This window comes from Varroa jacobsoni, unplaced genomic scaffold (genome assembly GCF_002532875.2).
Source record: "Varroa jacobsoni isolate VJ856 unplaced genomic scaffold, vjacob_1.0 scaffold_1106, whole genome shotgun sequence".
Classification (NCBI taxonomy): Eukaryota; Metazoa; Arthropoda; class Arachnida; order Mesostigmata; family Varroidae; genus Varroa; species Varroa jacobsoni.
This window is the reverse complement of record NW_019214008.1, coordinates 2928-19276: the sequence shown is the minus strand read 5'-3', so window position 1 is coordinate 19276 and position 16349 is coordinate 2928. Positions and strand designations below refer to the sequence as shown.

Genomic DNA, 16349 nt, shown 5'->3' with positions numbered 1-16349 from the left:
TCATAGATACTTGTCACGCGGGCAAATTTCTGGGTTAAATCGGTTCTACGACACGACGATAGGTCCCAAGGGATCGCTATGAATAACTCTAATGTAATCCAGTAGTTATAATGCTGCATTTGATCCTGCCTATGTCGTACTAACTACTGTTAGCACCTATATAGCGAAAAATGACAGCTTAATAGTAGAAAACTAATCTAATTTATGTTTTCAGCAAAGGATTTAGGTAGAGTGTGTGTGCTTGATAATATGTTTCGCATTATAATATACGTGGGTAATATTTAGAGATATTTTTTACACACCCTGCTTACATAGTACTTGTATCATCTGGTCATGTGTATGTACTGCAATGTATAATCATGTAAAATGGAAAAAAATAAATAAAGTAAAAATATTTACCATGATACAATGATGGTTATAGTAATTGAAATATATGATTTTCAATTGACCTGCTTTAGGAAATATATATATAGTTATAAGAAGAAGTGCGTTGACTGACTTACGTATAGAAAAAGGTCTGCGTTCTCGTCTAATCCATACAAAAAGACATCAGTTAGACAAATAAAATGAACCCGTCGTACTCGGTCCGTCACTAAGGAAACTTTTCGAATCATTTACATAGTGTAATATATACCTTTTTTTTTTTTATAAGTTGCATCGTGTATCAAGGCTGATCAACCGAAAACCCTTGCCGCATGCCCTGGATCGCATTCGGGCAGTTTTCGAGAGTTTCTTGATAGTTATCCGCCTACTGCACTGGAGCTCCTGTGCCTGTTTTTTTTTTTTATCTTGTCTTGTACAACATATGCATCTCCGCAGACTACACACTTGCTTAGACCAACCACAAGCTTATTTTTAACCAACCACGACCTCTACTGCTTACTTTTAATCGATGGGTATTGCAGAGCTTTACTTCGATCACAAACTTACTCCATTCTAACCAGGTTTAGGATCTAAGGTAAGACTTTTTTCAACATTCTGAAGTTTTATATTCATTAAATACTTCCACACTATTCAAAACGCTGGCTTCCCCATTTTAAGTTGCATTAACTTGAAGCATACAGGTGCGCAAAATTTTAATCAATTATCAACGAAGTCCGATAACTAAAAATATAAAAGAACGCAAACCCACTAATCCTCTCCCGCGAACGTTGATGTTAAGTTAGGTTTTTCTTCGATAATCCCGCTACTGCTTTCATCGAAACAAGCGCCTGTGCTTTTTGAAAACAAGGCTAGAGTCCGATCGGCCCACAGATTTATCTTGCGTCCTTGATTCTGTAGGCATTAAGACTTCCAGCATCTTTTAAATGCTAGAAATGTATTAGAATTTAGGCGATGTCCAATATTCCGAAAACTGAGCCCTTACCATCTGTTCACTATAGGCTAGATGACCTTAACCATCCGACCCGAATGTATAGATTTTGTGGAAATCAAATAAAGACCTGCTAATCATTTTTCTCATATTCACTGAGTTTATTCAGTATTTCAGTCGAAATAACAATGAAAATAATAATAATATTGTCCACATTCATAAGAGCAATTTCTTAAAATTTTTTTGACCATTGAAAACATACATCACCATCTTCCCTCTCTTTGTCGATTTTTTGGCGAGATTCACAAGAAAAACACTTCCATTGTTACACTAGCCCACTTTCTAGAGTAGGCAGTGATCACTTAGTATTAACAACGCATCGCTTTCCGCTGTTTCACAATCACTTGATCTTCACCGCCCCTTCACCGCCTTTTTTCTTCATAATTATCTATATACCGCTTATTTTGCATTTACATATATTTACTTATATTAACCACATAGAGATGTTGGAGACGACTTACACGACTTGTGATCTCTTCATTTATCAATGTCTCTGCCCTTAACTTTCTCTGCTATCATATATATGTAATGAAGAGCAGACCATTCTTTCCCATTACATAAGTGAACTTTAGCATCTTAGCGAACTTTAAGCGACCGTCAAGTTTATTCATGAACGATTCCGTATCATATGGATATTGTTACCTTTATCACTATTGTTATGTAAATTTTAAACCGAGTTGAATAGCTGTTTGTTTATTGGATTACTATCTAATCGCTCGATCACGTGTGACCATATTCCACGATTGAGTGAATGCATTCATTCATGATATTGATGCATTGAGCTGTTTGATAGCAAAGAGGTCAGTGGGTAAATATGTAAACCTCTTATTACTTTTATGAATTTCATATCACTGCTATATATCCGATCCGGAACATTGGCCATGCTTCCACAGGTCCAAAAGCTACAAGAGGCATGCACATTACACACAAAGGTACTATGGGCGACAGGTGCTAATACAGAGCTTTGGGCAGACCGTAGAAATTTCACAACGCTTACGTCTTCTGCCTGTTCGCTCACTTATTCACTATATCAGGCTAGACTTTCGCGCACAGGGACAAGCTGATGCTTCAAAAGGTTATATTCCACGCAGCCTAAATCATCACTATACCGTATCGGTAAAAGTGCAGTAGTGCCCTTCTGCGATACGTTGAGATAATGTCGGCCTAAGTTGATGATTCCAATGAATTATTCTAGCACAATGGGCTAGTCCTCAATGTGCGCTTCGTCATTTACCCGAACCATCACAAACCTGCTAAGGCACTCACTCCATCTCAGAGTCCAACTTCCTTTACAACCCGATACCGTATCTATTCATTATTGTCAAATAAACTCAATGGTGTATTTATGCATTGACAGTTTCACAGAACCGTTCAAAAACAAGTTCTCGCCGCTATCATCTAATCGTATAAGTACAAATAAAATAGAAAACAAATTCTCTGTTAGCCCTTTTCGACGTGCGGCAATATCACGTCTCAGCTTAACTTCAGCTACAACATTTGCCGAAAACAATATAATTATACGCAGTACCTGTTCACCTTTACAATGAAGTGATTGTCTGCCATCAATGCGTTGGCGGTCGCGAATATGTCACCCTGACGCTCGGGGTGAGTAAGAGGATGCGACAACAAGTATCGTACACATTTTTGCCATGGATTCCGACCCCCGGACAACTAACCCGCTTCTAAAGAAAAGCTTCAAGCCAATTGGAGCATTATTCATACATTGCTATGGTGTTTTTTTTCATTACTTACTTCAAGCTGTAGTAGTTTCTTCACGAAGGTCAGTCATGAGGCTGGAAGATTTATGCGAAGGAACCAAGAAAACGATCTGTCGTATCCCAATACGGGAGCGTGATTGTATAAGCAAGCGTTTCCTACCTCTATTATGTCATAACATTCAACTATTATAGATGTGAATTGCGTTATGTAAAAGATGTGCGAAATCACCGCGAATATCTAGAATATTACGTAGAAATCAAACGTTGTTTCTTAAACTTTTTATCATCTGTCGATCTTCGGCAAAGATTGACATAGCCAGATCGATCGCCACGTTTAGCTAGTCAACAGCAACTCAAATGCATACGGTGTTTTGCATCACGGAATGCACCGGAATGGTTTTTGTCATTGGCTTCTTCTCTAGCATCCATTTCTATTGTATGATGCACGATCGTTATATAATCAGAGGGCAGATGATGCCCAGAAAAGTCCAACTATAACGGCGCGCTCAAAAAGAAAAAGCATCTAGAGAAAGTTCAAATGGGCCGCACCACAAACTATATCCTGCGGTAGCATAATCCAAAATGCCCCCCGCCCCAGCCAGCAATACCACCGGCACGCTAACTGGCGAAATTTTACGACGAAAAATTAGCCCCAGCGGCCGTATTTCCAGTTCAAGAACGGCTTGAATCTAACTTTAGCGTGTTATTACAATGAATATATTTTGGTGCATTGATGCCTAACCACTGCTACAATAAGTGAAACTGTAATTGTCCCTATACTTTCGTAAGTTCACTTCTATAATGAACAGATGATTGGCATCTTACGTTGAGTTCCGTAGATCTGCCAAGAAGCACAATCCAGTGTCAGTATCTATACATACAGGATTCTCTGTGTATGTATTTATTATGAGCATGAAGCCCGCGGTCTCGAGCACTACACAATGCTAACGCTTGTGTTACCTACAAAGTCATCGTAGAGATCTTCCATTTTCGCATTATCTTTCGCACGCGACTGCTCATATTCGTTGCTTTGCGTCCAATCAGCCTTACGCTCGTAGACCTTCATGACTTTCATTTTACCTAGTTGGCTGCTTTTCTTGTAGTTTTATTTAGTGTTTCTTCCTTCTATTTTGACATTTACATCTTCTAACCTAACGGAGATTAGCTGTACAGACGACTTTATATCGCCACTGCAGCGGATGAAGCAGCTGTTGCTGTAGAAGGGATAATAGTCGCATTCTTTGTCGTTGTTGAAATAGACGCTGAAGACCTCGTCAGCGCCGACATAGAGGTATTCATGGCATTGTTGATGGGTGCCGTTGCTTCCAACCTCACGAACCCGTTCGACCGCTTGTCCTGGGGCACCCGCGGCATTTGACTGGCTGGTCGTCGCAGCACGCAGTGACCTTCCCACTGGGCCTGGCGATGATCATGAGAGGCCGCGAGGTTGCGTGTCCAAAGGGAAGGACACTGTCCGTCACAGGAAAGGCATGGGCGCGTTAAAGCATAACCTTGTCACGGTACACCATCGATTCAAAATGAGACAAGAACAAAAATGGTATACAATGTTAGTAGGAGTACATAATGTGGTATAATGTGGTTCCAGGTCAACAAACCGAGAAGGAAGTTCAATAAAAATGCTGGGGTGTCTTTTTTTTTGTTTGGCGGCTGCTCATTTACGTCAATAGGCACGTTCTTGTGCGTATGACAATTATTATTAATCGATAATTCACCAAGACTGCATTTTTGAGACACCTACCTCCGCACTCCTTGCAATCCAAAGAAACGTGGTTGTCGGACCAAGAAACCCCACAACTGTAACGGAATAAAATTCAAGTTATTATATATATATATAGTGTTTATACAGTGTTAGGCATGCACACTGTTTCAAATAAAACACGTACTGCCATCAGGTCATTTTTGTTAAGGTAGATGAGAACAAACAAAAGAATTTCTGCCTATAATCGCCCTCCGATCTTTCGTTCTTTGCATGAACTCCCACACACGTCTGCTTGATTTCACCGATGAGTTCAATTCCAATAATCGTTTAAAGGTCTATAGTTTTTCAGAGAGTATACTGAGCGAGTATACCCGCTTTCCAGTGGCATACGTTAATACACTCAGGCACCCAAGTCAACCAACTTGCTTGTGGCTATCAACAACAATTGGTCTCTCTGTTGCAACAAGAAAAAGCACTACCGGATCGATTGGCTGACCAAACAAACGAACAAAAAGATCATTCGTCCTATTAATACTAAAACCTCAGTTTGGCGGACAACTGGTTCTACCCATCGATATAAATATCCCTTGCCCCATTACAGCACGACTATATGGCTTTCTCATCTCATAGCATTTTGTTTTTGCTCGATTCACTCGTATCCGGTCAAGAGTCGAAACAGTCGCTTTGCGATGCGTCGTGTCGCTCCCCTCAAATACGACACGATCGTCGATATCGCCCTTTGGTCGCTCGAAGCCCATACTTTTGTATGGCCATTTGCGTTGCTACTGTACTATTGGAATATTGATAAACCTCTATGATTACTCACAGACAGGCAGCGACAACCTGCTGAAGGGGTACTCGCAAGCAACTACTTGACGAGCCAGTTTGGTCGACCGCATTAAGCATTCTTATCAACCCTACCTTTGTTTTGACCCCAGGTTCTTTACGTCGCCTACGCTTATCCCGTAGTTTTGCCACCGCTGATCCATACCACTCCAACTTGCGCTTGTTGTCTACCCTGAGTATCCCGAATTCCCCCTTAACAACTGCAGCCATACTTAAAACACTCGCGAGAGCTCCGTCAAAGCCAGATTAGCCTAGCGTGTAGATTCCACTCCAGCCCTGTCTGACTCACCCGTTTCCAGGAATACGTTCTCCTGCTCATTAGGCCGGTAATTCTAATACTCGCACCACGGCGTCGCTGCCCAGATCGCTGCTCTCGAAATCGGTCCAGTTGATTGGATCAGCGGCATCTGCGACCACGCAAACGTCCTCTGACGTTACCGACTACAAAGCGATCACCGCAAACGTTTATAGTAGTAAAGGCGAAAACATTCACTGTATAGAAGGGTTTGCTAGACAGAACAATTGTAACTAAACGGAAAAAACATAGTAAAAAAAAATATATATATAGTTTTCAGACAACATTCAGAGGCATTTGTTCATTGCAACCGCTTTAGCGACCTCAAAGGAGATCTAAATCGCATACATATATTTCCGTATAGGCAGATGGCCGTATTGATAAACATGCGCAAAGAGAAGCTGATTCCAGCCTCTAGCGGTCACGATGCATCGTAAGCAAAAACAGCTAGCTTCACCTGTTAATTCCGAGTTGAAGTATCTTTGCAATAGTGACCGTAGCAGTCCACTGCTTGTTAGCGGCCACTCGTACTAAACCGGACTTCTCTAATTTCCCGTTGGTCGCTATATACATGAGCCATGGCCTCCCGCAAGGCATGCTCTCATTTCCCTTCAATCTTTTTGCAACGAAAGCCGCCAACGCAGCCAGTGATGACGCGTACACTACAGGCCACCTATAGGACCCGTAAAGACATTTGACGAGAGCCCATTATTTAGTTGTTGTGCTACCAGTTGCCAAAGCCTGGGCATACCAGCGGAAACTGCGCGGTAAAGTTCTATGACGATCTTGCTGAGAGTGCCCAGGCAATGCATGTTCTCGCTGCCCTGCACCCGGGCGCCATATTTCTGTTGGTAACATCCCTAACCACAGTGCTCGTAGTAACAGAGTCGTAGTAGGACTAATCGGTAAAGACGAAACCACGCCGAGTTTGCTTTGTGCTGGCCAAAAACCGACGCGAAAGCTTCTCCACCTTCAGCCATGAGGTAGTGATAGAAACGATGCGTATCTATCGTTAGCTAACTGAAAACCGCTCTCTCGGATTCACAATGTTGTATGGGCGAGTCGACGCGAGTGCACTTTTGAAGTGTGTTTGTCTTGAAAGTAGAGGCAGTAGTATTGATCAAAGTGGATACGAGATAGGTTAGTAGGCAACGCAAGTATAATAGTCCAGTGATAACATGAAGACCACGCTCTGCGTTCAATATGATAACAACGTTAGGCGGTTTTGTATCACTGCAGCCTCTGTCATCTGACGTTACAGTCATTTACGTCGCCTTGAGATGCCGCTACTGGTAACGATCTACTGCCGTTTTGGTAATCTCTGACGATTCAGTCTTGAGGCGCCTGGCTAAACCTCGATGTCTATCTGTGCGGCGGTAACTTTCCATGGTAATTTAATGCGACTGGTTTACTTTCACTCAATTAATCACTGGAAAAACAACACTGTTCCATATATATCTTTAGCTTCGGGAAGGGTTTCTAAGGTAAATAAAGACAAGCATCCTCTTCTCAGTAAATGAAAGGCTACCAACTGCTGACAAAATTTTAAATAGAGGAAATCTATGTAGATTCGATATGTTACTTGGCACTGATCTTTATATTGACGCAACGCTTATTACTTGTGCACGGTTTGTACCCGCTAGGTACGGATCTGCAACGTTCATCGCTATATATATACATATATATATGTATATATTATCGCCAACCTCTCAGTTGAAACATCGATATAGTGGCTTTTCTCAGTTTGTTTTGATGTCGTGGCATTTCATGGGGTCTTAATAGTGACGTCGTGTGATAATCTGCTACTCGTACAAACGTGTGACTGATCCGGTACGTGATCTCTTGAAAACAGGAGCCGAGTTGCTCCACAACTTCATGGGCTGATGCCTCAGTTGAATGTCACGACCTTCAGCTCTGCCTGGCTCTATTGGCAAACCCAAAATCGTGGTCGGGAAGGGACTTATATAAATACACATATTTTTCCCGCATGTATACCGTAATCGACCTCGAACAGTTTCGAATATTTCACAGTTGCAACGATCCCATGCACTACAACTATCGTATGCATAATATAATGACTAGTCGCCAGATACGCGAGGACGCGTTCGCAAGTGTTGACTGATTGTCTTGATTTAGCAGACGAACTAGCTAGAACAGCGAAATAAACGAGCACCAGTTATTCCAGTGGAGCTTTTCGACTGAACGCATCCTCCCATCTCACTTTCCCTATGTACTCGCTTATCGAGTCTTTTTCATAGTCGCTTCCTGTAGGATTCATAATTTGCGCCAGTGCCTAATAGAAGCGTTCGGCCATCTTTTGTCATTCTGCTTCTAGTCATTTCCTTTTGGAACGCTTCTTCAGATTCTTAAAGCGGATCATCGTCGTCATCTGCACCACCTGTATTGGTTCATTCCCACAAGTGAATACATTGTGCTCCGCAGATGGGCCTACGCCGCCGAAACTCTCACTTTCCAGTTTCGTTGAGGTATGAGTAACGGCGAATAACTTAGAAACAGTAAACCTCAACGAAAAGTAACTGAGCAAGCTTTTTTTTTATAGCTTCATGAGGTATAAGAAAACTATATAGATGGAACAGTAATGAAGGGTACAGGGCTGTTGGTTAGCATGGCGAGAAGCTAAACCGGTACTCGGGGTAAAATGTTGTAAAATCAAATTCACGGTGAAAGATATCTTGGCAAAGGCACGTTGCTCAACGTTGTCACCTGATGACTGCCTAAATAAATATAATATTCTGCAAAACATTACCGAAGCATCATTTGACAAATAAATAAACAAATGAAAAAAACACCAGAAAGCTCAATTGTAACGATAAGAATTATGTGAAATTCCTACTATCCGAATAGTGGAACTAAGACATACTTACGACATGAGACCCGAAACGTTAACTCAAGATAGTCGTGGCCGTTAAAAAGGAAAGCGCCCTGCACTACCAGCTGATTGTCATAAGGCGGCAGTCATCATAAGGCAAAACAATCTGGCGTCTTTTGAACCCTGTTAAATATGGCCAATTAGATCGAGCCACTTGAGGGAGGACGGAAACAAAAGAAACGATTCAGGAAATACTGAATTATCAAAATTCGGGCTGTTGGACGTTTGGTACTAGGAGCCCCCTGTCGCAGGGGCGAATCATCTAACCAATATGGCGATATTTGGTTATTTTTAGAGGTGCATCCAGAAGCAATTGAGCCCGCTAGTTCGAATTATCATTATCAGTTACATGCATAACTGCAATAACGAAATGTTCTCCATTTAGATCCGCCGCTTCAGTGCCGAACATTATCGCAAAACTCGACCAAGTTCGAAATATTCAATATTTATTTTGCCTTCGAAAACGAGTGACGCCGCCGCCATTTTTTTGGGCTAAAAACGCGTCGGATGAGAAATACTTCTGCGATAGTTCGCTAAAGTTGGACGACTTTTCCTTTATCTCAGATGCAGGATAAAGAGTCAGCTCATTCGTACGCGACGGGCACTTAAGTGTTTTTTAAAGGAAGTTTAGATATAAAACATCTTGGCTTTTGAGGGCATTTCATAGTGGAACAATTAAGCAGCAAGACGAAATAACTACTTGGGTAGCCAAAAATTGTTATGGTGTTGATAAACACTACGTCGAAGCTCTGCTGATCCGCAGTATCATTAAATCGAGCAATGTATTCGATAGTTAAGAGACAGAATAACAGACTAATGTTTACAACTGTGCTTTCCTATGGGCGTGTTTAACCCCCTCTCTGCGCTGACATCTTACATGCTAGTGAAAGTAGTACGAATAAAATATATCATTTTACTTTTGTATGTTTTCGTTAGTTAAATAAGCACCATTTACGAGAATAGGATTTCTCCAGCGTTTATACTGCGCAACAGCGCTGCCATATCCTAGGTATCGTATAAGGTGGTTAAAAAGCCAATGGCGACCTTCAACTACTGCAAAAGGATGGTTGAGTACCAGGGACCAAATGTGAAGATGGTTTAATCCAAAGTAGCCTATCAGGGGAGATACAAATAGAACATCGTAAGCACATGATTCGGCATTCCCCTAATCCCCTCGATAAATCCGCCTATATAAGATGCCCAATGTAATTAACGTTCCATAATTAGCAAGATCATTAAGAACGACTCCGCAAGCAAACAGTCATGTTACATGGTGCGGTAATAGATGTAATTGTTTTTTTTAAATTTCGCCTTGAAGGGCTCTTCCTGTAGAACCAATCGCGGTAAAAGCTGATCATAGTTACAAATTAGCTGCTTCCTATTTAGCGTATCTTTTTGGACGTACCCCATGTGTTCATGCACATCGCGCGGTAATACGACTTGTTTTTGCGTTGTGCTATAAGAACGTGCATTTTCAAAGCAACGCACGAATTATCTCTGCTATTACAATCTTTTTTTTCTTTACAGACGAGCTGGCCTCCTGCGAACCCAGCTCCACTTCCACGAAAAGAATCCCTTCTTTTCACGCCGGCAACAGGTGCACCGATACCAACGTCGCCTGCGGCTGTCCTTCGTGTCGAAACTAGCGATATATCTAGCCACATACAAAAAAATATCTCAACGTAATCGCAAAGCTAATTTTCTGCTGTCAATGTTTTGTGCTTCTACTTTTTCGTGGGCGGTAAAGGTTTTTTCCGTCTTTCCCATTTTACTCATCCTCCATTTCACCACCGTTTCATTGCGCTTCGATTTTTCGACAATAAGCTGTTATACATTTATACAGTAAAATGTCGAAGTGTGGGAGTGCCAGAGCAAATCTGGCACTCCCGCATTCCTTCACGGCATCGATAGAATTATACCGTCGTTAGAAGTTAAAATATCATTGCCGTACCGTTACAATTGTCGTGAAGACGGCTGCGAATGTTTGCTACAAAATCGGCTTTAAATAGAACTTCCAATAACGACGAAGTGGTCGGCAGTTCATCGGGCGCTAGCTGGAAGTACTTCCATTGCGGCGTGTATCGCCGCAAGCTGGTCGGGCGACAATGTCCCATCCACTCGACGCTGGGTTCCTGCTCACCTGGTCACAGCGCAATGTTACCGACTAACTCTGTTCGACGCCTCCCGCTGTCTACATCGTGACGGCTGTAATAACCGGGACAAACAAGCAGACTGAACGTGCCACACGCACGATAATTCCTATACACATAGGCACGCCAGTCCAATTACTCTAGATTCGCCCCTACCGGGCCATGTCGTTAATGTCAACTAGTCCACTCGAAGCTTTTTAGCCACACTTCATCCCAAAATAGCACCCCTGATCCTAAATGCCTAGCTGCCAACATCCCCCATTACGTCGTAAAACCGCTAACGCGACCACATGAATCAATAAGGCTTGTCTGAATGAAGCAGAAGTACGCAGACGAAGAAGCCCATTACTACAGCCAGTCTCTCACTCGTTTGGAACTAATTCTTGCGTATCTGTGAGCGGGGGCGTATCTACTACTGTAGCGAAAGCGAGCGCTAAATTGACCTTTGGTTCACCGCTATTACGGCGACTCGAATTCCAACATATTTTTGATCTTATAGCCTCGCTAGAGCCTAACGCTTCCGTACGCACTTCTATCTGAAGCGCCCAGAATCGTTCTTCGGCACTAGTTTATTTTTATGGTCAGAAAAACCTGTAGTTTTTGGCTGTATCCAAAGAGATCAATCTCACCATGGAATCTACTTGCCGTGCACATATATAGGGGCGCAAATTTATACATATACATATGCAAAGTAAGAATTACGAAAGGTTAAGACGGAGTTATAAGGATAGTTGTACAGGTGTCGTGCATATTATGGGTCTGAGGTCTGGTCCAAATAGGGATGAGTCCAGCGTCCTCATCCCTATTCTGACTGATCCGCCTCAGCTTTTAGGTCTCTGGGAGTATCAAACAGTATATGTATATCAGTCACGCAGGTACGTCGTATATGCTCTTTGTTCCATAAGAACGGATGCGATTCAACAACTGCCTTAGCTATATATGACGTATGAGCGATTCACTCACGACGCACCGCATCTACGCACTTAGGTGAAACATATAGGGTCAGCGCGCATGATACCGTTGATTTCTTTCTTACATTCATGGCTACGTATCGCGTATGTGGCGTTGCTTGCCAATCGACACATTGATTACCCGGAGCGTTTCAACGGGCAGTTACGCCAATATATTTCGTGTGCCTCGATACGATGAACAGGGCTATTGTTATTGTCGTTACAACCTAGTTGTATTTCTATGTTGCATGCGGTGGGTAGGAGGGGGCTGACTGCAACACAGCTTTTAGAAATTATAATCTTGTTCTGATCGACTGCCAGATCTTCAGTGCTGCTAAATACAAGTTATGCTTCTTTTGTGACTGTGAACATGATTTGTTTGGTTTTGTTGACTAGAGGCTGATAGCCGATATTGACTGCACACGATGGCCAGAAGTACCACCATCTGTGGGAAAGGTTGCTTCATATCCAGTGTTGGCTACACGGTGTACGTACATACTGCACTGGTACCCGTAAGAAAGCACAGATACGTCAGTGAAAGGTCGTACAAAGCACCTTAGATGTCCCAACACGGCATCTCCGCACGACGTACCGCTAACCCTGTGTTTTATGTTTACAACGCAAGGGGAACAACCAGAATAGAATCAACATTCAATATAAAATACTAAGTAACAGTCTTAGTGGTTAATGTAGCGGCTAAACGATGTGAAGGTGGTCGGATGGCTATTTGAACAAAGAGGCCGTTGACGACTGCAGGGACAAACAGATACAGGCTCAGCGAGAACTAGCTAATTCAGTTGTTTTTTATTAACTAGGTTCGAGGGTGGGGTAATGCGGTTAGCGCTTGACTTGCCCCAACATACTGATTTACTTCGCCTGTTGCCGCCAGCTGTAAGGAGCTACAACACCTAATGCCAGGCCATGATATGATCTACTGTACATGAAAGCCATAGCGACACTATACAACAGGAAGACCTTTACGTAACTCTAGTAAACGCTTGCTTGCTTATTAGTGCGTCTTCTTTCCTTGGCAATAACTACTGATAAAAGTCGCGAGGGCAAGTGCCTATGACAGCGAGTGCTCTGGCGTCGTTTTCCAACGTAAGGTGGGCACGCTACTGTTGGTCTGGCCCATATCGATTGACAAACAGACAGACAAATAAATAGAGACCGCAAGCATCTAAAAATTCTATAGTGTCTCCGTTTTTATTCCTGTTTTTTTGAAAACTGCCGCTTAAACGGAGCAACTAATGTGTTGGTTTATAACAAAATGACTTCCAGACCGTAAGACAGCCTTGTAACAATAGCAGCTTTCATCAGCAGTAACGAGATAAGCACGACATCGCAGCACTCCGCTAGAAATTCACTTTGCTAATAGTAGATAACTAGATTGGTAACTCAGCGACATTATGGTAAATTTGAGATCTGTCAAGAAACGTTTCTTATACCTTTCAGGATCGCGCATTTCGTAGCTAGAACCTTTTTTGTTACCCTGTAGTTCTTGAAGAGAAGCCATATAGCTCTGGATATTAAGTTCCGCATCTGCTGTGAACAAGCGTGCGAATGCTTCTGGTGGCCAGTGTTGTCACTTTAACTATTCACCTATAAGCTGCCTACCCATAACCGATGGCCTTATCCTATTGTTTACGCCGCCGTTACCGTTTTAGTCGTACTGTATATCAACATAATTATCCACATGTATTCAATGATCTAATTAGGATTATCGCTATCACTACTGTGATTGTGGTCCTTAATTACGTTTTTCTAACTGATCTTTTTAACCGGTAATGACGAGACATTCGATTCTAGACGAAGGCCCGTGTGGCGAACATGCGACTCGATCAGATGGTAGATTTTAAACGAAATCCTGAGTAAAGCTAGGGGCAGCTTTCATTAAAGATAGTTAGATAACCAGGAAAAGCACCTCCAGTGTCTTAAAGAAAATTACGCCGTGTTCGGGCATCCGTGATTTAGTACAGAAAATAGCAATTTATCTGAATGAAGTCAGCTTCATTTTATCATGAGCGACATAACTATTAATAACAGATTATCATAGACTGAAGGGACTAAAGATCAACTATACCGCAGCTTGACTATAATGCAATGGCCGGGTCATAAGAGGTCGTAGGGGTTCTTGCAGTGTCCCGGCTAGAGTTAGGGTCCTACCATTATTTGCTAGGAAAGACATTTCTCTAATACGCTTATATGCGTCGCATACCATACTGCGCTAAGCCGACATTGACTCAAAAGGGAGAGAGAGATGCTTCAGATTGCTTAAATCCATTTTAGTCTCACACTTCCTAAAATCGTAAAATAAAATCGTACGGGGAAAATAGAGAGCTCTAGGGGATTCATATGTTACGATGCACATGCTTTATATCTATAATTTGCTATCTAAACAGGTTCATGGAACCTTTTAGCAAGAAGCTAGTATGGTACTGATGAAGATATAACTTATTTGCAAAAGCTAACTCTGCACAGTCTTCCCGCCAGTCTTGCGTGTTAATTGCCTTGTAGATCATATTCGGTGCAGCATCTTCACATAAGTAGTTTCTAAGTAACTTAATCGGTTTTAAGTTAATACCAAGTCGCTTTTTCTGTATGAGTCTATAGCCTGGTAAAATAGAGGAAAACATAATCGAAAACCCACCTTTCTGCATTACTGCTATAGGCAATTTACGGCCTAGATATAGTTTAATACTAATAGACTGTCATGAGGCGCCAAGAAGTCAATTCGGGTATCAGGCGAAGCCTTCTCTCCTGCAGAAAGCGCGTAATTGGAAAGGTATGTTCCTTCGGGGACCTTCAGGAAAAAGGTGCGAGATGTCAGGAAATGATCTGACGGTCAGGGCAAGCCACCAATATCCCCGAAAGCGTGCATCTCAACAGGGGTGCAACAATGCGGCTAGCGGTAACTGTTTGATGATTTGTCAATAACCATCGGTCACGAACTTCTTTCTCTCTTCCGCGTTGCATATGGCTCCCAGTCGTTCAGTGTCTGTCGTCTAGGCACAAAATAGTAACTCATACAAACTTACCAACTGTGACACAACTACAAACTGCAATAGTACACAACATAATCCTATTTGTAAAATAATACCACTCTATCTAGTTCATTAAAGTGGAAAGAATTAAGAGATTCTTGATCCCCAAATAAACCTATTATTGTCTTTACCTCATTCTCCATAACTTCAGATGGCAGAAAAGGTCGTATCGCAAAAAAAGATGCCATTTAGATGTATATAAATTTAGAGATGGCACGATGTCTACACACGTCTACGGTATCGACGTCACGGCAACGGGTCCATTTCAGAACTATATATTTAGTTCTGAGTTGTTGCCACTTACTGACCCTCATATTAAATGGGCTAAGTGCTTATTCGTACAAAGTAAATGATGGCTGCCGGTTGCTGGTCATGTACCGCGTACATCTGGATGGATGTGTGAGATGGAGCGTCACTGTGTGGGAGTGCCTTGACGTTCTATGGTGGTAACGATAATGACAGAAGGGGCTATCCCACGTTTTCGATGGCATTGTAATCGCTTGTTGTATAACGAATGGGCATTGTTTCATGTACAACAGTGAGCGTTAGAGAGAGAAAGCGGTCTCGTTCCTCTGTTCCGATAACTTCTCTCTTCCTCCGACAGTCGTTCGCTCTATGGTAGTTAGCTGACCCTATTTGCTTTTATTCATCGTTGTATCTATCAGACCCAATGGACCGTTTATACCGCGTTTTCTAATTCTACCAAAATCTTCTCTATATGACGTTCTATATAAAATGGCAAAGTGCCAAATCGTCTATCAATTCGCATTTGTCACCTGTAAGAACTTACGAAAAACAGGAGTTGTAGTCGTCCTTAATCTGCTCAATTGTCGGAGCGATGCTAACATCGTCTTCAACGGCTTCTTCGTCCTCATCGCGTTTGTCATCCTCATGGTCCTGTTCATGGCGATTGTTCTGCCCGCCTTGGCCTGGGAAGTCCTCTTCGACTGAATGCCGACCACGAAGTTGCAAGTAGCGCTGCTGGCCGCAAGCCTGCAACGACACGAGGCGTCGTGCGATGGCCATTTGCTGAGAGCGCATGACTTCGCGACTCGTTGGTGAGGTAAGCATCGGGTCGGACTTACTGTGGCGCAGGATGTCTGCAGGCGAAGGGGTTGGGAGGCGGTACGATGCAAGCAGATACAGGAAGATGAAAGCGAACAATAACATCATTAGTATAGAGTCGTCAGTACACAGTGAATAATGCCCTTGAGCTGTTAACGGAATATACTGTGAGATGCGCTGGCCCCGTACGTACCACATCGTCGAGACATACTCTACTGTTAACGTCTGTCCAGAAATGGCCGGTGAACACTGGTCCAGCCAGAACTTTTAAGCAACTTACGATACGAAACAAACTGCTT

The 16349-nt window shown here is 42.5% G+C and overlaps 1 protein-coding gene across 1 annotated transcript; it reads right to left on the bottom strand.

Moving 5' to 3' along the window:
- Positions 1-1449: 1449 nt before the first annotated feature.
- Positions 1450-16085, bottom strand: Pino (protein pinocchio; the record flags this gene model as incomplete). The annotated part of the gene is given in 3 exon segments (XM_022844318.1): positions 1450-4601; positions 4850-4905; positions 15776-16085. Coding segments are annotated over 3 exon segments (698 nt in total), but the record flags the coding sequence as incomplete, so codon positions are not given.
- Between the last annotated feature and the right edge of the window lie 264 nt (positions 16086-16349).